The following is a 27,454-nucleotide window of genomic DNA, read 5'->3' as shown; positions in this document are numbered from 1 at the left end:
ATGGCCACCGATGACTGTTCGAGTACGGGCAGCCGTTCAGAACCTGACAGTGTTCCGATTGCGCAAACGTCACCGCATCCTGTGGCGCACGACGAGGATGAAGAACTTCTCGACGTCGAGGATTGCTCCTCCGACGCCGAATCCTATTTCCAACCCAAAAGGGCTCGGGTAGCCGAAGCCGTACGCTCGACGTCGGCGGAACCCGCAGTAGCGCCCGCCCTGCACCAACAGCCCAAACCCTTGACCTCGTTCTTCATCAAAGATATACTGAACCACAATAAACAGGCAGCTGCCGCCGCGGCCGCGGCAGCGGCGGCGGCAGCGGCTGCTGCAGCTGCTCAAAGAGCTGCACAACAGGCTGCTGCCATGAGTTCGTTAGCTGCAATCGTGAGACCGTGGGATTCACCGAACGGTACGCCTCCCCCTCCTCCTAGACGTCCTCGGTCGACGGACGAAGACTCGATCTCAGAAAGTGATTCACCTGAAAGTCCGGCTTCGACGGCTGCGGCGGCACTCTTGCACCGTCGACACCAAGCAGCAATCGCAGCTGCTGCAGCTGCCGCAAGACGTCAAGCGGCAGCGGCGGGTGGTGATCCCCAGGCCGACAGTTCACCGTTGGATGCTTTATTCGAGATGACGTCAAAAACCTTCGAGACCCTCGAGCACGCGGACAGGGCTGCTCTAGGTAAGCGCTATCCGTCGGTCCAGGTAGTAGGTGTTTTCGTCACGACACTGTTCATGAGATTCATTTTTTCTGTTTATGAATTTTTCTCCTACCACCTAGTGAACCGTTGTGAGAATTCGGCATTTTTTCCTAGTGATCATCACTGACTTGAGATTTTTTGAGACGCGTGTGAAACATAAAAACTCGCGGTTCATACCGTGAACGGTTTGCTGGTGGTCAAAGTTTACGTTGGGTTTCGGAATCCCACACAGCGGTGTCCGCGCCGAGAGTACCTAAATGGAGATAGAGGCGCTCGCTCTGAGTGAGTGAGAAAAAAAACTCAAATGTCGTGCGAATGTATGCGGACAGGTCGCGCGATTGAAACATCGCGCCTGCTCCCTCGTTTGATCGTCCACCTCCCGCTGTGGAGTTCGACCTCTTTGAAGACGATGAAGAGCGAGATGCAGACGGCGGGAGTTCACAGTCTTTTCTCTGACTGCTCATTTTCTCGCTGCTTGTCTCTCGCGGGTCAACTTCCGCGCTCGATTCGTTCCATCGTTCACCTCGCGTCACCGCCATCGTGGTGTATTTCACGGCGCGCGCGCGCTCCAATCGTCAGTCTTTTCGTGATTTCCTCCCGCGGCTCTGTGAGGTCTGAGGAATCCACGAATCTTCTGCGTGGCAACTGCGGTTTGTACTGTTGTCGCAATCGGGAGATCAAATACCTACATAGTAGATGGTCCGCTTGAATTAGGATAGGGCGCCACGATCACTCCGATCGACCGATCCGAAGTGGCGCTCGAACAGCTGTACGCCGCGCTGCTGCTGCGCCGCCTCCACCACGACCAGCAGAGGAGGTGTCAGAATCGTAGTTTTGTTAGGGCTCAGGAGCGGGGTACCACCATCATTTGGATCCGATTGGCAAATTCTCCGAGCATCATCTCACCTCGCGAAGCCACATCAAACGAATCGATGATGAAGGTCTTTCACATAGTCACTCAGTCAAGCACAGAGTGAGACTGTCCGCCACCGTGCTGGGCAGACGATCGGAGCAGCTGTCTTTTTCAGTCGAGCGACCAAACCACGACCAGCTAATTTGTGGCTCAGATCGAATTCGTATCTCCGTCGGTCCATCGTTCCGAGCTTTTTTCCGCCCGATCTGGGTCGTCTCTCTCGTCTGAGCTTATGAGGAAAACCACCAAAAATAATGATGGGAATTCGGATGTACATATAGTACCTCGATTTGTGGATTTTCTCTGCGCTCAATGCTCGAACCGGTACCAAGCAGGTTTTTTGATCGCTACTAAAAGGCGCTGAATCCGAAAGTAGAACTCGGTAACGATTTCGATTGCTCGCTTTTCATTGAGCCCGGGGCTCGGTTTGAGCTCCGGGTTTTTTCGAGTAATGAGCCAGTCTCGTATATGGTGAGCAGCACGGGAGCACTGCTCCCGTCTCCTGTCTGTCTGACTGAGATCTTTCGGCTCTTCCGATGATTTCTGCGGGAAGCGACGGTAATACGCAAGACGGGTCAAACTCTGGCTCGTCGGCACTGCTTAGCCAATTATTTGAGCACTCATTCCCGATCTCCGAAAATACGAAATTTCGATTGACAACCGCAACTGACTGGCTGGCAGACTGACGGGTTCGCAGTCCGACAGTCAGTCAGTACTCTCAGTCGATTAGAGTCTCCCATTCAAGAGCTCCTCATCTGCCAGTGGAACCGGTCGCTGCTGGCATTTTGTTAAACAAATTCGACTTTATTTTTATGCAGTCTGAATGGAAGGCAATTTTTTGGCGTAAAAAACGCCGTTCTGCCTTCGCTTCTTCTTCTTATTGTCAGCTCGTGGCCGACGTCTTTTTCAATCCATTGCTTGGTCTGACGGTTTTTCGGTTTGTCCGACGCTCAAGTTTCCGTCGGGCTGTCAGTCGCGTGAGCGTCAGACTCTCGGTTCTGTCCACCATTTACCAGATCACATGACCAATTCATCATTCGCGAAGCACTCATCCCACTCGTCAAGAAGCCCGATGTAGGTGTGAGTGACGACGTCTTGTGCGCGCTGTCTGAAAACTTATTTACAACTTAAGCCGCTTAGGAGTTCAAGCGCTCATCCCGGATAATACGCCTGCGTCATACTGGATTACAGCTCTGTTTCGGCTTTTCTTTTCTGCGCATCTCGAAACCGGGTGGGACATAAATCGGAGTATGATCTTGTTGTTAACGACTCTCCCATCGCCACATCGTAGCGGCTGCTGAGGCACATTTATACTAATTTCCAGCGAACGTAAAGCAACCTCATCCGTCCGAGGCAGGCGACCCGTAAACGAGACAGATTTAGGGAATTTCGTTACATTTCCCCGAATCGAGTCGATGTATCCCTACGTCGCGGGAACGATGCTCTCCGATCGCAAACATTTTTTTTCCGAGTTGAAAACTTCCCCAAGCCCGTCGTGTCCCATCGATCGCCCGGCCGTTCCGCGAAACGGGCATCAACGCTTTCAGGCGCATCTTTTGTTGATAGAATCAGCGCGACCAATTTCTCATCCGATGTTCATTTATGAGTTGGTTTGTCGCTACGCGTGTCAGGATGAATGACTGTTATAGGGGCAGGATATCGACCGATCGGATGACCTCATGCTGCTGCTTCTTGCAAATCGATGCGCTCTCTATTGATCGGATGTCCTCGAATTATTCGAAATCGCCGGCTATGATACCGGCCGGTACGAGTGGGCCGACACGAGTCGCCCTCTTCAGAGTTTGGCGAAGACGTTCTGACGAATTCACGCGTTGACTAAAAAGCCCCGCGTTGAAAATAACTGATGAGTCTGGCAAGACTTATGCTTATTCCGTCGGAGGGAAACGGAGGGGCAGGTATGTGGGGAGGAAGTGTTTTCGATCGGTGTGTCGTCATCGACTCTCAGATTCCACGCATGCTTCCCTAATACAGAGGCGCCCCCAAAACTGGCGGGGCTACACAAGTTTCCTGAGGCTTTCTTCAAAGTGAAGAAAGCCGAAAGCGTTCGTGAAGTCATTCAAAGGAGAAGGAATCCGTTATTGTTGCCGGGCCAGCCGCCTGTGATCATGAAACTGTTCTCGTCGGTCGATCACTTCGAATCCTGCCTGCACAAGGAGAACGCCGACGGAAAATGAATACTTCTGATACGAACGGAAGACATCGGCTGTGATCATGTGATCCTCCGCGATTTTGAAGGCTTCGCTACCGATGACCTTCCTCAGACAAGTATCGAATACCGTACTCGAGGAGTTCAGTAACGCGTTGATGTTCAATATCTACCATCCGTGAGTAGCGATCTCGAGTTCACTGAAAGAGATCCACGCTTTTCCTCAGTCTGGCACTGCTGATGATACATGGGAGCCGCTCAAATGATTGAGAACCTGCGCTAGAGACTGCCGGAATTCGACAACCGGTGATCGGTTACGGATATTGGGTTTCCTTTGTTGCCCTTCATAAAAGTCCAGGATGGGTCGCGATGACCTCGCCTGGATTGGGCCTGCAAACGAGATCTTTCACCTGGAACATTTCTCGGGCAAACCTTTCGCGGAAGAATCGATGTTCTCGTCACCTCTTTCCCGCCTCGATTTTCTCTCAAGCGGAAGGTGGAGTTTCCGAAGTGAGCTCGATCGGACGATACCATTCACGAAAAAGGCTTCACGGAAGCCACCCGACGGTTCGACGCAAGTGATGAATGTTTCGATTGGAATCTCAAAGGTGGAATTCTGGACGCAGGCTCCGGTAATACTCCATTCGGGACTTCCGATAGAGCAGGAATCAGAAACGGGTGGTCAACAGGGTTTCCCCGAAACTCGAGTCGATATGACGCGGCTCGACAACGTGAGCGGTAGACCGAAGCCGTCGCGCGTCGGGTCGGCCACAGTGTTCTGTTCTCTCCGGCATCTCTAATCACCGCACCGTTTCTCTGCGCGATCAGGATCATGCAGAGCTGCTCACACGTCGGACTTGACAGGTTCGGAGAGGCGCCTCGAATTGTTGTTCATAGGTCGGCTGGAACTCGTTCACTTGTGAGTCAGTAATGTCGTGGAACCTTATTTGTCATCTCGCCGAGAGCAGAGCCCGAACTGGGGAAGATAGAGATTCAATCGAATCAGAAATGTTTGACAACGCGTTTGTTTAGCGGAACCTTCAAAGACTCTAATTGGCAGCGGCTACAGCAGCGAGTCTTTGAAGGTCCGCGCACTAGTCCTGCTTTTTAGAATCGAGGAACGTTCGAGATGCCCACCCGTTGTAGCTGCGTTCCCGCATTTTCGCGGCTCACCCGCAGGCAGACCCTTGTGAATGTAAATAAAATAAAGAATACCCGCCTTTTCTTTCCTGGTGAAGAGTCGAACCGACCGACCGACTAGCCAGGCCGGCCGACCGGCGGCCAGCCGGCCAAGACTAGGCAGGGTGACTAGGACCCTTAAGGAAGAACGATGGGGCCTTTTTCAATCTCGTCGTCGCCGTGCTCGCTGTATGAAATCTCTTTCTCGCGATTCGGCTCTCCCCATGAGCTTCTCTGATGGTTTGTGGTGGCGAGGTGGTGGCACCGGCAGCAGCATTATTGATTGCTAGTTTTTCCAGCACTATTTCGCGAACGAACGAGCGATCTCTCTGTCTCGTTGCTTTCGAGTTGTGAGAGCGTTTCGTTGATAGTTCTTGTCCGCCTCGCTCACCCGCTCGGTCACATGGCCGGACGGGACAGCTCTTGTGAAAACAAAGAATTAATTTTGTGGAAGTCTCCCGTAAGTGAGTGTCGTCTTAGCATCGGTGGTCACGCACGCAGCAGAGCATCACCGGTCGCAGCGGTCTCGAGCTCGACAGCGCTCTACCTGGCATCGTTGACTACAGGACGCGATAAATAGAGCTGCTGTTCATTCGGAAACTTCACCGCATCTACTATACAGTGGTCTAGTTTGCTGCGTCAATCCGTCCGTCTCCCGCTCGCTCGTTCGCTCACTCGCTCGGGTATCTATCTATCTATGTCTCCATCCAACGCGGGCTTTGTCCGTTCGTTCGGTCGTTCGTTAATCTGCTCGTCCCGCCAGCTCTGACCATCGGCCACGCTCTCTACAAGCCCTATGAGCAATGGACGTGAGTTGATATGCCTCCAGTATACCCGTCTACCTTCCGCGCGCCAGTGTGTCGCTCGCCGTGCCGAGAGTACGTGATCACCATCAGTCGTGTATAACTAATTCTTATTGTAGCTAAGTACTCGCGGCTCTTCGCATCTGCTCGTCCCGCACAAGATTCCTGTGCCATTAATTTTATTATTACCACGCGAGTTCGTCTGTTGCCCGATCGGGGATCCCAGACAAATGTCTGAATTTTCGGGCTGACCCTGCAGACTCAAGGATAAGCACCAACAGTAACCGACAATCGCTCGATAGTACGGCCGTTGACGGGCACGAGAGCGAGAGGCTGATCAGATCTGCGAATGAACATGGGGTGTCATCAGCTTGGAAGGGGGATTTAGCGCTGATGTGGCTCGAAACGATATCATCTCTCCAATGAGGGATTACCGATGTTATTCCAACGCAGGAGCTCGATACCGGTCGCTGATCTCGGCTCCTGCCGCCGCACCGATGATTTAACCAGTCAGCTGGAATCGTCAATCCCTAGTCACATACTTGACCAAGACTGAACATCAGCGAAACGAGAGTAAAATCTTCCACGAGCGCGGGGGACACAATAAAGTGTCTGAGACTTTGATTTTTTGAAAAGCACAGCCGGACGAGTGAGGTTTTCGATCCTATTGCGAACCCTGCGAAGACGATGTGTGCCGAGGTTTTTCCATGATCTCGGTTATGGAGGAGGCAACAGCAGACTTGAGGGGAAGCGAAAAAATTGAGTATAGCGAGTTCGTGGCTCGAGGATGAGCCTCTCTAATGGATCTCGGGTTACTCGCCCATGGTGTTCTTCGTTACATCATATTAATTGGTAAGAGACCTCGAGACGGATCATTACTTCGTTCGTCATCTCGTCGTTCGACCCGTCTCGGAGCGAATCACGACTGCCCTGTCATTCAACGTCGGTCGCTCGCTTGATTTGTGGGCTATCCGATCTGGTGCCAATCTCACCGAGAATCGCTCTGTGTCTCTTGTGAGTCCTCACCCCGCGCCTGGTCGTCTCCGAAACTATGCATTTGGGTCACTGAAAGCAACCGCGAGATCTTCAACTGTCGCTCTGTGTGATCGAGTCGATAAGATCCAAATAAACAGTCTCTACGTTATCTCAATCCCATCCGATGCTTCCCACGCTGGAATCCCCGCTTAAAATGGCCGTCACACGAGCTCCCGGCTGGGAGTCATTCGATTCACGTATTACGGTCACCTGCTCCTCCTGTTTATTGGTTCATCCAAGTGAATCGCCGATCGATTGCCGGCTCCACCACTCGATTTGTCATGAGTGGGGTTAGCCTGAGGTCAGTTCGCATCGGAGTCACCGACTGTCCACTTTGTTCCGGGACGGTGGAGAGAGGTGGGCGACCTCAGGGAATTTCGTCAGCTGTACTTGATTGTCGGGGGATGCTCATTACCATTACTCGGACGACGACGTATGTAGAAGTCGGTCGCATACCGATTTGTCGAATGGTTCGAATGTTCGTTTGCCGCTTGGTTCATCCGAAAGTCATCAGAGTCACCAACACCGCCCTTGACTGACGGCAACGACGATGATGATGGCGGTGATGCGACTCTTCTCCATTACCGAGGGTGGGTCCAAGGCTCAAGTCGACAAATGGATTGTTTGACGTTTATTTTAACATAAAATATTACGACTCGGGAACACACCGAGATCGCTTCCTCTCAACTCAGAGCCGTAGGGCATTTAACGAACGCCCAGTAAGATTGAAGAATCGTCCTTTATCAATCACGTATCGATGATATATCGAATGTGAACCTCGTGCAGTTTCGCCGCCGACCCCCGTCGTTCTTAGGCGGACCAGGCTCAATTATATTGAACTCTAAATAGATACCGTACGGGGGAAGCAATCGCGAGGAGAAGGGCGGCCTCGGACGAGCACGGTGGTCACATAGCATATCCACTACATTAGGCCAATCAAAACGTGCGTCTAAATAGCCGATTATTATGATGATGATAGAGCGGGCGTTATTAGTTAGAGCCCCCGTTTTGGACTCGACAGGGCTAGGAATCGAAGGGAAAGGGTTCCGGTGGTCTTTTCGGCGGGGCTCGGACTTCCGGGGAGACCGCTAGCATAAGGGAGGGCTGCTTGTCGCCATAGCGACGCTTAACACAGCCACTAACGTGCCCGCCTGCCTGCCAGCCTGCGCGACTGACTTCTGACCGGACGGGAGATCCTGCCGTTTTCCCCAGTCAACGACTCCTCCAAGATACTGCGCCCTCGGAGCTTGCGCCTGCGATCGATGTACATACATAGCTCGGAGCTCAGAGGACATGAACTACCAAAATTCTTCCGAATCAATACCTAGTAGTCTGGATGAGCAAGCGTAGAACCAAAAAACGCGTTCCGAGACCACCGCGTCCTACCGAGCGTCCGGACAGCCGTTCGGGAAACTGGTGCGTCGAAAATATGTCGTTGAGGCATGATTAACTAACAATGCATTGTTCTTAGAACGGCGAGATATAATCTACGAAGTGAGCTCGTTAAGGAGCAAAAATTGTCTCTCATCTCATGACAGAGGCCGTTTCCATCAAGTGTCGAACAACAGGCCTGTCTCAACACGCCGCATTGTCCGACTCGTTCGTACCATCGGTCCGTCGATGTGTTCCACTATTTCCCTGCCGGTCACAGAGTTCAGAGACATTCTTCGGTTGTCGATCCGAACTGAGGGAGAAAGTGAATTAAAACACCGAACAGACGTTGGACTCGACGTTGGGATTCCGGGACATGGGAATCACAAGCGGCTGAAGTTCACTTCATTCCTCAAGGGCGGAAAAGAGAATTTGAACCTTTCGGCGTGTCCCAGACTGAGCCGACCAGGTAGAGGCCACCAAAGATCGCTAGCCCCGCCAAGTACAAGGCGGTTTTCTTGTATTCCCGGTGAAGAATGCGTCTCTCCTCTTCCTTGGCACCTTTCGACTGCAGTCTATGCGCTTCTATTACCCGGGGTGCTTCTGCTGCTGCTTCCACCATCGCTACTGTTACTACGGTGGAGCTGCCAGTCCGTCCAAAGCTTCCTGGCGAGAGCTTCGGCGGTAGTGGATCTAAAAACACTTGACAAAGCCTCGGGACAACCATGAACCGGTCTCTCTCTCTCCCTCGGTATTCGGGCGAGCAGAGTCACTGGGAGGAACAGGGAGAAATCGCTTAACATTCCGACCCCCCAAGACTTCCCCCGTTCGTCCCTCGTCCCCCATGGTCGTCGTTTTCGTGGTTGTCCAACCCCACTAACGCTCCATGCCTCTCCGGAGCAGAGCGCGGGATCTCTCGAGGTGACTTACTGCGTCTGCTCTTTCCCCGCACGCTCCGAGTCCTCACGCTGAGGCGGAACGTGAACAAGTAACTCTCCGCCTTCTTCGAAACTGAATGCGATTCGGAAGATTCCGAAAGACTTCCCAATCCAGAGTCACCTCGGTTGATTATTATCATGAATCATTCTCATCGGAATTTCATGAAAAACAGAATATTCCCCGCCACGTGTTTCGCGAACGATTCGTCCCGTCCGCGGTTTGTAGATCAACCGGACAGATTCTGAGTTCTCTTTAGACGCGAGGTGATACGAAAACCATTTCACAAAATGTATGGCAAAAAAGTACATTAATTTTGCTGCCTAAAGAGGTCCGAAAGCCAGCTGGCGCGCCGCGCTCGGGACATCGGAGCTACAATATAATCAGATGAAGAGATGGCAGCGGTCATCGCGACGCCGCGGCAACCACAACAGCCACAGCGACGGCGGCGACAACAACAATAATAATAATGGAAATAATAATAGAGCCGGGCGATAGTCGAGCTCAATCCTACGGGAAAGTCGAATGCGTTTCAGAGCTTTGTCCGCATTGAACTCAAGCGATTCAATTTGATGCGTTGAGTCGTTAGAAAACTTGGCACGATGATGCCCGTGGAAGCTACCGGAACAATCGTGTGATCACAAATTGCGGATATTCTCTCGTCGCGATATAGAGACAAAACTCATATTTCGATATTCGCAATCGTTTATAATTCATCGGAGCTCATCCCAGCGGTCAGCAACAGCGACACCGCAGTAATCCAATCCTATAAAAGGAAAGTGCACCTGCATGACAGGATATCGCTGTTCTCGGGCGTGAATCGGAGCGCGCTCCAATCGGCGGAAGTGTCTCGCGATGCTTGGCGGTCGAATCGGGAATTTGGAGCGTCGACAGTATCGAAATTCGGCTTAAGGCGGCTGACGCTCAGGAAAAACGATGGAATCTCTCAAGGTCGGATTGGCTCCATGATCGCTTGTAGTCTGACTTCGCTTCCCGACTGTAGCACATAGGTATGTCCGACCGGACGCTCGTTCTATGGTGTCACTGTCGAGATCACGACTGACGAACAATCGTGCCCGATCATGATCGAGTCATTTGCACAGCAATTTGAAGTTACTCGCGAACGAAGCAATTTGAGATCTACCACACAAACCATGCGCCGAGCAACCGACCAGCCGACCGCCTGAACAAGCGGCGGCAGCACCGACCGCTATCGAATGATCGATTCTGTCTATCTGTTTGTCCTCTTTCCGATAGAGACCTCAATTGATTCTTGATAATGACAATGCTGGCGAGCGAACGACGGGATAATTCAGATTTTGGCGAACGGCAGGTCCACGGAATCGGAGGACCGAGCACGCGAGCCCTCTGAATAGGATCCCGATGCTTCTAAGGAGCGTCGAGCTTTCCTGCCGGAGCAGAGGAAAAATGGAGGGGTCTCGATCCCGTTCCCCGATTTCCTGAAAAAGATTCGAAACATACGCGAATCCATCGGCCTATCATGAGGGGAGATCTCATTGAGGAGGCGGGAGTCCTCGTATCTATATACAGAAGTAACGCAATCAGCCTTCAGGGGTACAAGATGCAGGCGTCAGCTGAACTTCGGGGTGGTTCTCGGCAGGCCACATCATTAGTACTCAAGACTTCACGCGTGCAGTCGTTGCCGCCGTCAGTTGAAACGAAGCGCCGCTCTTGCCGACCTGACCTGCTCGCTAGCCTCTCAATAGGAGGGTCTCGATTCAGACTTCATGGGAGAAAAAGAATGAAGAAGTTAATTATATGATTAACGGTCTTAATATCGACTGCCGACTTCAATCTGATGGAATCCGTCGAGAAATCGCTCCATTCGGAGGGATTCTTCACTCCCATGGTCTGAGGAATTCTCCGGCGATCGGATTCAATCAGAAAACTACAATTAACAGAAGATATGCTTGGGCCGGAGTACGGTTCTCGGCGCGACGAGTATCCATCGGTAATCGGGCCGGACTCGGCGAGAGCACCGAGAGAATCCTGAACAATTGTCCAGCAAACCCTGAATGTCCGAGATACGAGGCACTTGTCAAATGTCGTCTGTTCAACACACTCGTTGCGGCTGTCTGTCTGATCAAGCCGGCCGGCCTGCCGGCAGAGCGGCCAGTCAGGACTGTCTCTGACGCAGCCGGCTGCGGGATCTCGGTTGATTAGTTTTTTTCGGTCTGAACGGAGCAGGTACAGAGGACATGTAGCAGCAGCGGCACATCTGGTGTCGTTTCTGGAAGGACAACAACTATGGCCATTATTAGAGTAGAGAACGAGAACCGTAGAAGAGTCGTATCTTGTTTCAAGGGGCCGACCGCCCGGTTTCATCGAAGCAGGCACAAGGTCCATCCGCTGGCGCAGGGAACCAGCCCCCACGACTCGAACTGTACTACAAGGCTAATAGCTTGGATAAACTTTGAAACCTGAGCCTCCAATAGACACGACCGACCGCGACGTCTCGTCGTCTGCTCCCGAATCGAGCCGGGAGATTTTCTTCCTGAAATTCGATTATACACACCACCGGATAATTTTCTGTCCGCGCGGAAAATGAATCGAAGGGCTCTATATCTCAACGTCACGACTCTCCGGATGGCGTAAAGACGCCGGGCCGCTCGTGAGCGACAACGAATTCCGCTCGCTCGGAGTCACCTCGGCGTTGTTGACATCCCTTTGAACGATGCAATCGATGGTGAATCAGCTCGCGATGTTTGTGTGGGCAGCCAATCTCTAATCCCTTCGTGACCTTTCCCGTCCACTCGCTGGCCTGTCGTTCGTTTGTGCGTTCGAAAGAGTCGATTATTTCCGCGGAACTAATCACTATTAAAGTGTTTTCCGATAACAGTGAGCGGCCGGTCCCTTTCGAGTCTTCAGTCAGTCGGTGGCCTTCGAGCTCAGCTCCCATCGAGTCGCCCATTTGTCTCCCATTGGAGCTAGCTTTCCATCAGTTCTTGCTCCTCTCCCTCGACCGCTCTCGAACGAACTCGAGCTCGCTCTGCGCGGCGTTGCCACTCTAGTCGCCAGCGAGCGCTTCCTTCCAATCGGTTTCCCGATTCGAATGACTCGGTCGAGTCGAATTTCGTCCTAACGACATCTAAAGAGCGAATACCATCAGAAGAAGGAGCGCTCCGGGTGCAAAGAGAACCCGATTCTCGATTCGAATCGTCAAACGCACACGGGCGAGCGGTCCTCGAAGTCGAGAGAGTCGAGTGGTGACATCAGATACTCGACCATATGAAATCAAGTCTTTCCGACGCTGGCTTCTCAATAGGTAGGACGGAACGCCGCCGATTCTCGACGTCAGCGATGACGTGAATCGATAATCAGCAGAGGACAACTCGGACCGACCTTTCAAAATTTCGGAAGATGACCCCGCGCGGCTGAGCGTCATTCAAGGCTTCGAGCCGGTTTCAGTAGACTCGAAAAGCTTCCGACGTGCCTGGAAGCTCCCAACACTGAATAAAATCATCGGTCGCGACCACGTCTCTTCGGCTCTCCGTCTTGCCGAATGGTATTTGTTATTTCGTGTCGTCTCTCCGCCCGCCGAAGAGATATTGCCGCGATAAACAACAGCGGCTACCGTTTCGGCAACGGCCGACTCCTCTCGAGTCGCTGCGCGAAGCTCAATTTGAAGGAGAAACAACGGCGGAGACAGAACAAGAAAACCAAGACGATGAAGCAGAGAAGAAGGAAGGAAGAAAGAAATATCTAAACAACGACGGCATCCGAGCAGGCCGACAAGCGACCCTACGGAACGCCGGTTCCTTTGAAGGCGTCGGGAGGCACCTCACAGGGGAGCTACAGTTCTCGCTCCCGGCTACTTGACGAAACCCACTTCTGGCTCAAATTAGCGAACCCCGTTCAGCCGTACGGTTCGCGATCCGAAGCGCCGAATACGTTTCCTCTGTACCACAGTTGACGTATATTTCTCCGAGGGAATCGAGACGGGGAGAAGCCCTGCGAATGTTGGAGCCTCATGTGCCCGGTAACTTCGCGAGATCGTCTTCTGCAGTCGAAGCGGTCTTCTGCGACGAGTGTGATGAATCTCCGACCTGAACTCTAGATCGAATGGTCGGAGTTCGTATTGGAGAACGCATTGATTTGGGCGGATTCCGCGACTCAAGGCAAGCGTTTAACAGATTGGCTGGAAGACGTGGTGGTCCGGCGGTTCGTCCACGAGGCTTCATATCTCAATTAGGCCTCGAGCGGGAGGCACTGCGGTGCCTTTGAGTCGCTAGATGAGATCAAAAAAAAGGAGGGATGACCAGTGAAAGAGCCAACCGGCAGGCTGTTCAGTCTGGCGGCGCGGCCAAGCGAGTGAACCCTCGTTCGTTCTTTCTGTGTCCATCCATTGTTTCGAAGAGGTGCGCGTAGCTTTGAAGAGCGGCGCGTTCAATCTAGCGGGTTGGCTGGCTAGACTTCGTTAGGCGTGTAATGATGATCGCCACGACCACAACCTCTATCACCTCGACCAGTGCTACCATTGGTAGTCAATTGCACACAGCAAGAGCCCGAGCTCACTCGCACGTCGGAACGCGGAAGCCTCGCCGCGAAAACGCGCGTTTTCGATCGGAGTGTCGGGTGCGTGAGATCATTTTGAGCGTTCCTGCCGAACGGCTCGACGAGGTGCCCGTCTGAGGTTCCACTGGATTCGGATCTCTGAAACGAGAAAGGGAAGGCGAGAAATATTCAGAGAGATTCGTAGATGAACGAGCAGCCCTTTGGCTCCTGCTGCTGCTGCTGCTCGTTCTTCTGATGCCGCGGTCAATTAGTTCGAGGTCCTGTGGGTTGAAGCCATCTTCCAGATGTTCGGCTGTGAGAATACCAGGCTAAATATTGAGGCGTGGCGTTCGTGCCGTGGGCTGGCTATCTCCCTTGTCGTCTACGTTCGCGTCAGTCGCTCGTTCCATCGGCGGTAGATTTCGCACAAGCGCAATTTGTTGACGAATTCTCCGGCTGAGTGAGTGGTTGAACGACTCTCTTTGCGGCGGAACAACACCAACGAGTTCCACGATGGCAACAATAACGAGATCCGCTTCCACGGTTGCTTCTGTTCGCGGGTGTGTTAGTAAACTGGAACAGAAGCTGCGAGAGCCAGGCCATTATCCCGCGCTCCATCGTAACCGCCTTGAACGACTTCGGCGGCACCGACGACGAGGAAGCTAATTGCAGCGAGCCCGAGCTCTCCTCTGAAAATGGTGGGAGCTGTAATTGTTGTTGCTGTTGTTGCCACCGCCTCCGCAGCCTCAACTCGCTGTCCTCTGGCGGCTTCGCGGACCAATCCCCTGGGTTGGTCTGTCGGTCGGGCGGGCGGGTGCTTGCTTCCTCGCTCGCTGAATGCATGGATACCGGTAGACATGCGAACTCGTGAGCCGCATGAGGTTGCCGGGAAATGTTCATAAATTGTATGATCCTTATTTGGCCAGGTATTCCTCAGCTCGAAGAATATTTTCGTCGATTTGCCACAAGAAGATACCGGAGCGCAGCAAAAGAACAAAGCCGAGTAGGGATCAAGGCATAATGGGTGGAAGTTTCGCGTGCGACAACAATTGTCTGCGCATTGCGCATGAAAACGGGTTCCGGTCAAGAAGTCATAGGCCCATTCTGTGGCGGCCAAGTCTCGACTCCGGGACGGCTTATGGCCGATTTGCGCGATATGGAAATTGAACTTTTAGTCGGTGCTCAACTTATTCCCCCATTTGAATGGGTCTCGCTGCTTCAAGACTTTAGGGTCGCGTCGGCTTTCCCGTATTACGTCGTATATTTTATTTACTCATTCATTCCTTCACTCATTGTTCCGTTCCGGTGAGCACGAGGTGACCTGTGAACTCTCATATCGATCTGTTCCTTTGTTTGCAGGTAAGTTCTCTCCGTCAAGTTCATCGTCTCCCGCTTCGTTCAACTCCGAAAACCAAAACCACGATGTCGATGTTCTGAGCCATTTCGAAGGTACGATCACATCGAAAATCTTCTCGAATTCCGTTCCGTTGTGAATCCGCCCACTGTGGTTTCCCCCTCGCGGTGGATCTGTTTGTCTTTCCGTCTGTTTTTCTGTCTGTCTGTCCGTCCGGCCGTCCGTCCATCCGTTTGGATATCTGTGCGTATTCCGTCCGATCGTCTCTCCGTTTCCTGTTAGTCCGCAATCTCGTTCTTCCCATCGGATAGTTCACGAATTAGCACTCATTAGCATCTCAGTAGCGGTGACACCGAGTCCTGTGGATTCTGTGCGGAGTCGTTTGCAGGGATTCCGCATGCAAGATCCGGGGATTCCGTGCGAGCGTCTGACTGATAGGCCCCAAGAGATCCGTGTCAGATACAAGAGCCATCGGCTTCGACGTCAGTTCGGCGGCGTCTTTTGAAGCCGTCTCGTTCACGAGTCCTGCCGAGAAATGAGGTTCCGTTACTAGTTGACGCCTTCGTGAGCCAATTAGGTGAAGGGAGGGCTCGCCGCCATCGGTTCGGCTGCGTACAGAGTCGAGTCGGATTGGAATTGTGTACAACGTGAATCGTATTCCTTTGACGTCCGCCAACGCTGCGACGTCGGACACTGAGAAGGCGACGATGTTGTTGTCATTGACGTGACTTCGAGGCACGCTGTCTCGGATCGTATGCCGCGGTCGTGTTGAAAAGATCGCATTGTTTGACGGGTGTCTGCTGCGGTGCGTGCAGATAGATCGGGGTGTCGTTGCTGCTCTCGCATCGTCGGACGGATTGACGCATAGCCGGGCGGACTGCCGGACGGACGGGCCTCGTCGACAAATCCATTCTCGTCCATCATCCAATACAGAAAGCCGATGCGAAATGAGTACAAATTACTCATCAGCGAACAGACGCTGCGAGACACCCGAGACAATGAATGATCTCACCAGTGGCGCATTCATTTGCTGTGTTACCATTAATACAACAACCGATGCTGGGCGCAGGGCTCGTCTGACGGACAAGCGAGCGTCGTAGTCCACATCTTTGCGCATAAGCAGGAGCATCGGGAGTGACGGAAGCATCGGAAGACGAATCCGAGCATGTCTTAGAACGAGAACAACCTTCCTTCTCTTGGGCTGCTCGTTCAGGATTCCCAAGTCTGGGTTTTTCCTCCTTCAGAACCTGGGGTGAACGTCTTCTCGAAAGCCCAAGTTATGACGCTCTTTCGCAAGATGTTCGCAGGTCGACTGACAGAGACCCAGTGGGCAGCGGCTCATAATGCTGTCTATGATTTACGCTGATCCTCATTTATGAAGCGTGCTCCATAAACTTGTGTTCGGCTTGCCCTCTCGCTCCGACAGCGCCCACAGACGAGCCGACAAACAGGCTGGCGGGCGGGCGGACGGGCGTTCTGACCGACTGACGAGCGATCACCTACGAATCCCGCAGCACTTCCAACATAAAGTCTCTCTCAGCTGTCGACGTTGCGAATAAAACCTATTTATTTTCGACGCTCCAACTTCGGCAGTTCCTGGGGAAATCGAATCGTACACGGCCGCGGATGGGGAGCGTTCACGACAACACTCAGATATCGCTGGCTTGATCACCTTGCTGCTCTGTTGCGTCGAGGCTCGACGGTGATGGCCGCCGCCGCCGCCGCCGCCGAGTTGATGTTCATGATGAGGACGAAGCCGCTTGTGATGAAGATAATCTTGTGGGCGGTAATAGTGATGATCTATCGTGAGTTCCACCATCTAATTGAATTACTACTCATGCCTGCTTGCGGCTGGCGACGTGCGCCGGATACCCCTGCGTCGGTGGAGCTCCGTCGTCCTAATGCCCTCCTGTCCGTCCGTTAGCTCGGTCTCATTCGCTAAATGCATTGCTAATGTTACACAGCATTGTCCCCCTGTGCTGCACGACAACGTCCTTCGGAATCAGTCACGGAAAGCTGCGACTCTGTTTGGAGTGAGCAAGCCAGCCAGCCAGCCAGCCAGCAGGTGGAAGGGCTCACTCACTCAGAGTTTATTCGAGGAGTCGTATCTCGTCGTAGCTGGCTCGGTCCGGGTGAAATAGACGATTACGCGGTCGAAAAAGCGCTCTGACGGCGAACTCTAACCGTGATTCATAACGACATCGCACAAAGCACTCTTGTCGTCGCTTGAATAGGATGAAATAGAATGGGTAGACGGCTGTTGGTAGGGGCGCGAATCGCTCGCTGCCCTCCGAATCAATTTGCTATTGACGAGAGAGATTGAAGCGAGTTTGTGATTTTTTGCTAGCCATTGTGAACGAGTCTAGCTCGGATCGAACAAAAAGCGGTCAGACATGCGCGACGACAACTCTCTAACGTCTAACGTGACCCACACGCAAGCGGGGATGTGCAAAGCAAAGAAGCGGAAAATGAGGGTCTCGAGAGAGCGCGGTGTCGACGACGACGTCGGGAAGGAGGAGGTACAACAGTCAGGACAACAACTAGACAGAGATAATGAACAGCAGTAAGTCAGTGCGTTAGCCGTGGCGGAGGAGCCGCCGAGCAAGCCAACATGGCGGCGTCGGCGGGGATGGGTGGTCCCGTATACTGCCTGCTGCTCCGTGGGAGGCGCAAGATAGCCCTTGGCTTCTGAGAAAGGATCCTCGCTCTCCTTTTTGCTCCTGAGCCCGCCAGCGAGCCAGCCGGCCGGACGGTGCCCACGGAAGAACCCACCAGTCAGCCGCTGCGGTGCCGTCGTCGTTATTCCCGGGGAGACGATCGCTCGGGAACTTCTCGGAGCCTCGGGATCGATGTCACAGCAATGAGTTCAGCCCTTCCTTGTCCTTACCCATCAGCGGCTCGCTCGATTCCCGCTCTGTACGATAATCGGAATATCGACTGCCGTCCATTTCTTGCGCCTCCCTGGATGGATTAATACAGGCGTCCGCTTCAGTTCGTTGAGAGCATGCTGCACTCAAAATTGATATCCATTTCGGTATTCTGATCCTATGAGAGGAATATACTCGGGATCCACGGCTCGAGCCCGGGTCGAGTCGGGATCTGACTCGCGCTCAGAACCAAGCCGAGAGTCCGATCCCGTTCCGTTTCGTGATTATGCTCGAATATGAGTATCCGAGCGACTAAAACGATCGACCGAAAAACAATCGTACCCAGCGGCGTGAAATTACTCCAAAGTTCGCGCGCGTTTGATGCGCTCCACAATGGAATTTCTATCAGTCCGCCACGGGAGCACCGGTTCGTCTCCGCCTATCCAAGCGCGTGTTAGGCAATCCCCCTCCGAGTCGACTATTCGCTTACACGCTCACGCACTTTACCAATCGCTTCATTGAATGATAGCCGATTCTGAGAGAAATAATTCCGATTCGGATCTCGCGTGAAAGCCACTCGACTCAGTGACTGAACCGCCGACGACCGACCTACCGACCGACCGCAGTCTATGTGTAACCGAGTGCGCTCGATTCGTGGCTTGATCTGTGTCGGATGATCCCATCGTGGAACGAAGTACGTTCTATTATGGAATGATGCCGCGGTCGGTCCCCGAGAACTATGGAAACTCCGGCGCAGGTCGATCGCTTTGTTCCGTTGTGATCCCATGAGGCATAAAGCGGCTCCAGTCCGCGTACCGGGGCGATGCTTCCGACGCGCTGTACCTATTCCCATCTCACGTGGGTAGCCCGTCAGGGCCCAGAATGTAAACGAACCGCTCGGTGGGTCGGTGATGCGCTCCCGGCGCTTGTCTCAATGCGAAGCTGTCGGTGGCGCTCCAACGCCGTCCGAAACGGAGGAAGCCGCTGCGAGCCCCGCGAAGAGAGGAGTCGCTATTCCTCTCGACACTGGTCTCTGACTCCACTCCATTGTGAAACGAGCAGCGATAGTATTTTCCGAATGAGCGCACTCATAGTGGCTGTCGACGCGTTGCTGAAGAATCGCTGAACACATATACACATCACATGAGAGGGGGGTAAACCTCCTACCTAGTGCCTCCCACCGCCAGCCCCTCAGAAAGTCGGAGCCGTGCAGTCATGCACTTGATTCCCGAAGCCGCCACCTATGTGCGGATTCAATTCAGGGGAACACCTGAACTATTGTCCCGGTTTTTTGTACATTTGGTCACACACATCGTTGCTCCAGCCATGTTCCGCTAAACGCTGCCTGCGAGATTGAGTCATGGCCGATGCGCGAAACTATCGGGGATATTTCTCTCTGAAATTCGTGTGGACTCATCGGCCCGCAGCCGGGAGAAACAGCAAATGAAAGGCTCCGAGCAATATACGCTCGTGTTTGTTCGGCGAGGTCTTGAGAATTCCAATGCAATAAACACCCGCTTTCCATCCGGTTTCACTCCTTCGTTAGCCTTCCTTGTGTGTGGCGGGAGCACGTGCTGACACGACCTGAGGAACAGCCGAAGACGGTTACCATAGCGATTTAGATGGAAGGAAGCAAAGCAGCAAGTAAACGGTCCTAGCGGACGAGCATGCATGCTTGCCTTCCTGCCTTCCTGCCGGAAGTGTCGCTCACCGTGCCGAATGCGTCGTTCTCCTGGGAGCAGCAGCACCAGCAGGAGAACGAAGGGAAACACAAACACGCACTTACAGGCCCAGTTGTGGGGTCTTTCTCGGTGAACGCACTTGCTGGCTCGGCTGGGGGCGTTTCCCCCAACCACTCGACTGTGCGACAAATTATGACCGAGCTGGGCGGCTGAACTGAAGCTGACTAACACCCCGTTGGAATGCGTACTCCATTTCTCTCGCTTGTCATCTCATACGAAACGTGGGGTAGTCGCACTGTGATCTCGAGTGGAAGCCCATCGTCGAGGTCTGTTTGCCTGAGACGGTCTGCTGACAGCGACAGAAGTCGAGGTGGAGACCTGAGAATCGAAAGGATCCGGATACTAAGCTCAGCGTGCCGAAGGAACCGGGGCAAAGTCGGACCACTCGAGGTCAGACATGTTCTCTGGGGATGTATAATAACCCAGATATTAGGCGATCAATGGTGAGTTTCGGTCTGGACAACTGATAATTGGCCTCATCGGAGTCTCGGACTCCGTCCGGTCGATAATTTAACTGCTCCGGACGATTAGAGACCAGCGACCAGACGGGGAAATCACGCGGCGCTACAACGCGATGTGGAGGTGTAATGAGGGATATAACAGGAAGCTTATTGGAGTCCTCGGGGGGTCGTCGTCAGTTGGAAGCCGCTTACGTCGAGAGCTTGGTCGAGCGGCTGATTGAGCAATTCTGAACTACGATAACGCTGCGGACCACAGTGGACGTCACGACCAATCGACGACCAAACGAACCAGCCCGAGCGGTGGCAATACCCCGCCAGCGAATCGCCGTTCTCGAAAGCGACATCGCTGCGTGGCACTATTTCGACAAAGCCCGAGCGCATAGCTCGAAGATAATGGAAATTTGAGGAACGCAGAATCACGTGGGTGGTTTCAGTTAGAATGTACGACGACGTTGAACGAAGCAACCGACGGACGGACGAACGAGCGGACCAACCAACCTACCGGCGGAGCCTGATGAAGTCGTCATCCGGTGAAGGCGCGAAGACTTGCGCCTCGCTATATTACCGTAAATCAGGACTGCTGCTCACGAATCGGGCGCGTCTCGCGGCCCCAGAAGCGTGGCCGCGGTAAAAACTTAAATAAAACATCCAGCAAACCGAAATCGGCGATCGCCAGCATCGCGGGTTCCCGTAACCGGATGGATGTCCCTGAGCCTATGCGAACTCGGAATCTCCAAGACTCGGAGCCCGAGCAGGGTCGGGTGAATCATCGGATGAGATTCTGTTCTCGCTTCTTGTCCGAGATCCGATTCCATAATCCGATAGCGCCGCATTACTGCGGCTCGGGACTGGGTGGTTCCTGGTGATGGCTGGCGCTTGATGGCGGGCTACAAGACCAAACCCACGCAATCGTTCAATGGGACGCTGTTTTAATCAAGTCCGGTAATTATTCGGCGATTCATCAAGTCGGTGCCTTACGGAAACCACCGCTTGACCACCATTGTATGTACCGGTCAATTTCGCTCAATTTCGCCCGTGCTTGATTTTTTTTTCTGCTCAGGAGGGAGTCTCTCCGACAGCACCGCGTGCGGGAACTTCTGTCGCTCAAACGTTCACAAACCGATGACGAAAAGGATCCCGTGATCATTGAGGCTGTCGGCGAAGCGACGGTGGTAGCGGTAACGTGGTCGTGACCGTCGTGCTTGCTAACAGTTGGAAGCACGTGCGTCGTAAGCTGCCTAGACATCATAATAATTCTCTGACGGGGCCGTCAACGAAATTTACGCTTCCAGTGAGAACGTCGTCATCATTACGCGTCGCAGTCGGAGGTTCGGCTCCCGAGGGCCGTTATGTGCTCCTCTGCGAGATTCGCTTCTCGCAGAGGTTGCGCAACGTGCTCACGCGGCCGGCCGTTCGCTCGCGGGCCGAATTCAGCGTTTGGCTCGAAATTCGCGCATCGCTTACGCTGCTCGTTGCCCACCGGTCAGACGGAGTTCGCCGTATGCGAAACTACACGGGCTCTCCGCGGAAGAGAGAGACAAATAGCCAAGATAAACGGGACGATATAGGAACCTCACGTCCTCGAAGCGGGTCGGCTGTATTATGCCTTGGTGCCTTATCACCTGCCCCTCCCTCTCCCTGAATGCTACCTCCGTCTCCTCGCAGGCCTTGAGCTACGTACGTTTTCCCGGGTGTCCCATACTTACGGCGGCGTAGACCCGACCGACGTAGGGCCAAATTAATGTCAACTCTTCCGCACCGCCTCTCTGCCTCGCTGCAGTGAGCGGTGTTAAATGGTCCCTCACGACAAGCTGAATGTCATACGACTCTGACATTTCGTAGTTGTCACCGGAGGCGTCGCTGAAAATGACGATGAATACGCGGCCTGCCGCCAGCCACGTATACGACAGCGGCCAACAAACGACCACGCCCACGACGCCAACTAAGATCAGTCATACAGTGCGCGCGGAGACTGGCGATGATGACGCCAAGTTCGCTGGACGAATTCCGTCTAATTAGCTGAAACTCCCTTTCCGAGAGGATTTCCAGCGAACAGCCACGATTAACGGCGCAGCCGTCCACGACGAGCTGTTTCACGAAACTGTCCTGGATTTGTTTCTCGATGACAGACCGCGGACGCTCTCTACCTCAAGCAGAGTAAACGAGCGTTCCCCGCAACGACAACTTGTACAAGAGGAACAGCATTCGCTAAGGCAACACATATGGCACGGCCGTGTCGTCACGATTACCGTAGTACCTATAAGTGGTGTGTAAATGTTGTATTAAAGCACATGCGCTACTGGACCCATGGACGGCTATCAGCTTTCTTGCCTGTTCGCCGGTGGCGGCGGCTAAACCGGGAGCGAAGAGAGACAGGGAGTGTCGGTGAGCGAACAAGAGGAAGAGAGAGGGGATGAGTGGCTGTGTGAATCTGATAGAGGGGCCGCGAACTCAAAATGTTCATGATCCGCCGACTGGTGTCTCCTGTACTGCTGCTGCACGCCTGTCGCGCTCACATTATGTGACAAATAGAGCTGCTGTTTGAATCACTCACTCTTCGCTCTTTCATGAGCAAGCGACCGACCGACCGACGGACCGATCGGGCGACCGGGGAAACACGGACCGACCGACAAACAGACAGACAGAGGAACTGGTGTCGCTAGACCAAGCGGTTAGGCGTCTATGGAGGCGACTTGTTGTCAAGCTCGTCATGAGATCAAATCTCTCATCGCTTGAAGAGGGGGAAACCGTACGACTCAGCTCCAAGGGAGCCGCTCGGCTCCCGGAGGGTTTTCCTGGTCAGCGACTGAGGCCACTGGTCACGCTCACGTGAGAGACAATCCGAGACCGAGACCCGTCATTGTTCGTTCCGATTCCACATGTGACGACAATTACTGCTGCTGTTGTAGGCTATTCGTGATCTTCTTCCCGTTCGAAAGGAAAAGGGAAAAACTGCGAGAAAAAAAAAGGATTCTCAGATGCATGGAAAATAACATCTAACCTCGCTTCGTCTCCATTTCAGAAGGAGTCCGGGACCCGAACGGAATGTACGGAAGCAGATCATCTCAACCGAAGAAGAAGCGAAAGTCCCGAACTGCGTTTACGAATCATCAGATATTCGAGTTGGAAAAACGGTTCCTCTACCAGAAGTATTTGTCGCCAGCGGATCGAGACGAAATCGCGCTTTCGCTAGGCTTGACAAACGCTCAGGTTATCACGTGGTTCCAGAATAGGCGCGCCAAGCTGAAGAGGGACATGGAGGAGCTGAAGAAAGACATGGATGCGGCGAAGATGCACTCTCTGCATAAAAGCCTCCTCGAGAACATTCAAGAAATGGGCTGCAATTTCAGTAAGGAGGCCCTCCACCAGGCAGCAGCAGTTGCCTCGGCAGTGGCACAAGCGCAGGCCCAAGCTGCGCAACAACACGGGCACCCGGCGTCCCCCGCACTCGTGGGGGGACATCTGCAGGTGCCCGGCGCAGTTCCGGTTTCCCTTCGAGCAGCTGCGGTCGCGGCAGCAGCAGCCGAAGCGGATCAGAGAGCCGTCAATTCACCGCACTCCCTACACGACGTAAAAGTCAAAGTCAGCCAGTCTCCTCCCCGACCCTAGGCGGTTTGCAGCAGTCTACCTTTAGACTCAGATCAGTTCGAGTTCAATCCTCATCAAGAAGAAGAACCAGAAAACCCGGTGCGTGAATGTGTGTGCGAGCACTCTTCGAACACTGATCACCTCGAAATTCGCTGACCACCAATCATCAGTGACTTCATCGGAACGTGTCCTCAACGGATTAAGAAACCAACAGAACACATTCAGACATTCATCTCCACGGACGCCATCGTCGGAATTCTTTTCATCGGCTTGTTGGTGCGTGAGGCTTTTCCACGTCGTCGGAAACGCATCGATGGATCAAAGGCTTTTCATCAAGGCCTTTCTCCCATTCAAGGGCGGAAGAACGAGTCGGAGAGCGATTCTGCAAATTCTAGGTTTCTAATCCGGCGACGTCAGCCGTGATTCGGTGATCCCGGTTCCACCCTGTACATAGTCTGTGTATCTTGACTTGACATAATGAGAGCTCGTGTCTTGAGAGTAGTCGAAAGACGGAAACATTTCGAAGGATCGGAATGATCTGTAACAGTTCGGTGTAAATGCTGACTAATCGGACGAGAATGAATAGCAGGTCGCTTTTGCCTCTTGCTCACTGTAAATCCTAGAAATGTCCTGGGCTACTACTATACGGGATGTCCGGGACGCGCGCACAGTACTCAAGGCCGATCGAGCAGACAGGGATGGATCCTTGATGTTTTCCCTGTAGAGGAGAAACTGGTGACAAATTGAACGCTCTGACCGAGATGACGTACAACGGTGTAAATTCATGATTGAAAAAAGACTTCCCATATTCACGCAGCCGTCGATTCGATTCACTCAGACGGCATCCATCCAGCTGCTTGCCAAATATTTTTTTTATGATATTTTTCTTCTTGTCGTCCCGACGACTCGCGACGTGGAAACGATGGCGAAGCTGGAATTTGTTTGGATAGATTTTCCCTGCCACTTTCGCACGTTTGTTCGTGTTTGTTCGTTCTGACTGATTCTCTATGGGCTGTGTGCGATCGTTTTGCAAACAACGAAAATGATCTGAGCACGAAAGTCAAATTTGTCTTCTTCAGCTAAATTTCTTCTCCGTTTCTCTCATTCCCTGTGTCTGTCTTCCATCTTCTTCCTCAATGTATCCATTGTCGCCATTGTCGTTCCAGTTGTCGTGGAGTCGGAGAGAGTGTTGATTTCCGTCATCGACAACCACGACGGGCGATCTTTAGGATTATGATTGAGGAGGAGGAGCAGCAGCAGCGGAGGAACATTCCTCTCGTTTATCTCTATTGCCATCAGTGCGCGATAGTGGTAAGCGTGAGCGTTGGCCAGCAAGAGAGTAATCGTAATGGCTGGCCACAACTTCGGCACTTCGCCACTTCAGAAGACGAACAAGCTGCAACCGAAGAGAAGCATCGGTAGCGGCTGCAAAGAAGGAGAACGAACGAACGAGCAGCGGGTCGTCGCCGGCTGGCTGGCTCGTTCATCCGTCTATCCATCCGAGCATTCATCGAATCGAAATGTCGTCGTCATCGTTCAGACGTTTCCACCGATTTCCCCACGAGCACCGTCGTTATTTCTCTTGCGGGCTTCCTGCGGCTAGAACGAGCAGTGGATTCGGCATCCACGACTTCGGATAGCGTTTTCGATGATGTCTGGATGAAAAAGGAAACCGAACGCTTCTCTCTCTCCCTCGTCATTCGTCGCCGTTGCGTGTAAATGACGTTTTCTGTGGCTCTCTCGGTCTGCCCGCCTGGGTCAGGAAGCTCCTCAGTCTGTGAGTCAGTCAGTCAGTCGTCGATCGTTCCTTGCTCACTCACTCACTGTTGTTGGTGTTGTCTCTGCTGCTGCTGCTACCCATCTACACAACAACAACACCACAAGCAGCCGCCGCAGCATCAACAGCCACACATTGGCTGGGCGGGTTGGTTTGTTGCTCTCTTTCTCATTCTTTCGGCTCGCTCACCATCCATCCAGTTGGTTGTGTTTCGGAGGCCCCAGAACGACGAGCGTCCGCCCCTCCGATGCATCTTCGACGACGACGACGCCACCAACGACTGCTGCCGCTGTTTTGGTGGCGGCACTTCGTTCAAAAAGCCAAATGTTCGCCCGTTATTAGCGACGGCAGCGACGGCGGCACCGACTACGTTGACGACGACGATGAGCAATGGCGGCCACGACGGCGGCGGCAACCTTCTTCTCCTAAATGGTTCGACGCCTTTTTCGCTTCTACGCCCCGTAGTTGCCAGATGGCGCACGACAGATATCGCATTCTCATAACACCTTGGCATGGGGATGCTGCCGTCGTCGTTTTCGGTCGGATGGATCCGGCCGGCCATGTTCACAATTAGGCTGATGATGCCGCTTGTTCCGCGTGACAAGCATGCACTGATTTGTCGTCAGGAACTCGCTCCCATCGAACACTCCTTTGTTTCATCCGCGTGAGGGGAAAATTTCCCCCCGGAACATGAGCCTTCGGGCCCTCGGAATTTCGCCCATTCTCTGATCTTCGACATCAATCTGACCCTTCTGCTTCCCGTCTGTACGTCGTCGTGGGCCCTAGCGATTCGGACATGATGAGGACCCCTCAAGCCCTGAGAACTGTGCGCGTGAACTCGGACCCGTAGAAAGTTTGTAGATAAACACCAAGCTGGAGAATGGGAGAGAAGTAGTCCGCGGGGTTCGTGAAACATCATACTTAACTTGCTCATCCTCGCAGCGTCGTTAGCGGATGAAAATCAGAAATCGATTGGATTTCATGTAGATGCGAACACAAACATAAGTAGCAGGTACACACGAGGATTTCCAGGAGGCGAACTCTGGGTTCCGAACAGCGAACTTCGAAAGTCTGGAACCAGAGTGCAGCCGGTATATTTAGCCGGATTCTCCTTCACTGAATCTCAAGGTGCTCTGTCATCCGCTATTTAAGCAATTTTCCCAACGATTGAAGAAAATCATATCACGATGATTCCCATTGTCCAATATTCATGAACACGTCCAGATTTAAGGAGCAAGCTACCAAAAAGTTAGACAAACGCGCCATTTTCATCCAGCCAGACGAATTCGTTGTCTCGTAAGATGTCAAAATTTTATTCGGGCATCGTGCTGTCGGATGAAATAGGCTCGAAGCTCAAGTGCAATCATCTGGAGAGATAACTTGCTCCATTATTTCTCCCTACTGGTTCCTACGGAGAGAGACCGCCCACTTGCACCAAACCTCTTGATCATAGCTCGTCGATCGACAGAATCATGAATGAACAATCGGGACGGCGTGAAGTGTTCCCACGATTCGGCGAGGAGTCGATCGGATTCTGTGGATAGATAGAATCGAAGCGAAGTGCCAGGGTTGCCGAATGATTCTGGTGCTTGACGTCGAACAAACATTGGCAATTTTCAAGTTCCTACGACACCGATTCCTCCCTACCGATTCATTCCCGAGCGTGGCTTCCCACCGATCTTCATTACGACGCAGCCCACCCAGCTCGGATATCCGTCACCCGAAATGAATACCTTATCGAATAATCGAGATCCTGTGCCGCACTGTCACCTTTAGAAATGGGGCGATCTGAGAATTCCGACCATCGGATGGAATACTTGAGTCGAAGGAACGGCGTGGATGCTTTTATCACCCGGCATGAGTAAATGTTGCCAGCCGCGGTGCTCGACCCCAATCTTGACCGTTTGGGCGCTATCGGCACGCGATGAGGTGGATGACCAGTTAAATCGATCCCGAGAACTAGGTTCAAGCACGGTTCAATTTTCCTTTCTGTGATATAAATATATATATATAAACCTAAATAATCGAATCACGATTGAGAT

The 27,454-nt window shown here is 53.0% G+C and overlaps 1 protein-coding gene across 1 annotated transcript; it reads left to right on the top strand.

The window, feature by feature from the left end:
- Positions 1-23,656, top strand: LOC108864809 (transcription factor LBX1-like). The gene is made up of 3 exons (XM_029112603.1): positions 1-685; positions 14,983-15,072; positions 23,070-23,656. The coding sequence occupies exons 1-3, from the start codon at positions 1-3 to the stop codon at positions 23,654-23,656; spliced, it is 1,362 nt and encodes a 453-aa protein (XP_028968436.1).
- Positions 23,657-27,454: the final 3,798 nt, after the last annotated feature.

Source organism: Galendromus occidentalis, unplaced genomic scaffold (genome assembly GCF_000255335.2).
Source record: "Galendromus occidentalis unplaced genomic scaffold, Mocc_1.1 scf7180000077520, whole genome shotgun sequence".
NCBI lineage: Eukaryota > Metazoa > Arthropoda > Arachnida > Mesostigmata > Phytoseiidae > Galendromus > Galendromus occidentalis.
The sequence above is the reverse complement of the archived record's forward strand: the minus strand, read 5'-3'. Positions and strand labels throughout refer to the sequence as shown.

What these genes read in the sequence shown, in the direction of transcription:
- LOC108864809 (XM_029112603.1), top strand. Translation starts at nt 1, where the DNA reads ATGGCCACCGATGACTGTTCGAGTACGGGCAGCCGTTCAGAACCTGAC. An exon ending in CGCGGACAGGGCTGCTCTAG is followed by an intron (nt 686 to 14,982) that starts GTAAGCGCTATC and finishes CTTTGTTTGCAG; the next exon opens with GTAAGTTCTCTCCGTCAAGT. An exon ending in TGTTCTGAGCCATTTCGAAG is followed by an intron (nt 15,073 to 23,069) that starts GTACGATCACAT and finishes TCTCCATTTCAG; the next exon opens with AAGGAGTCCGGGACCCGAAC.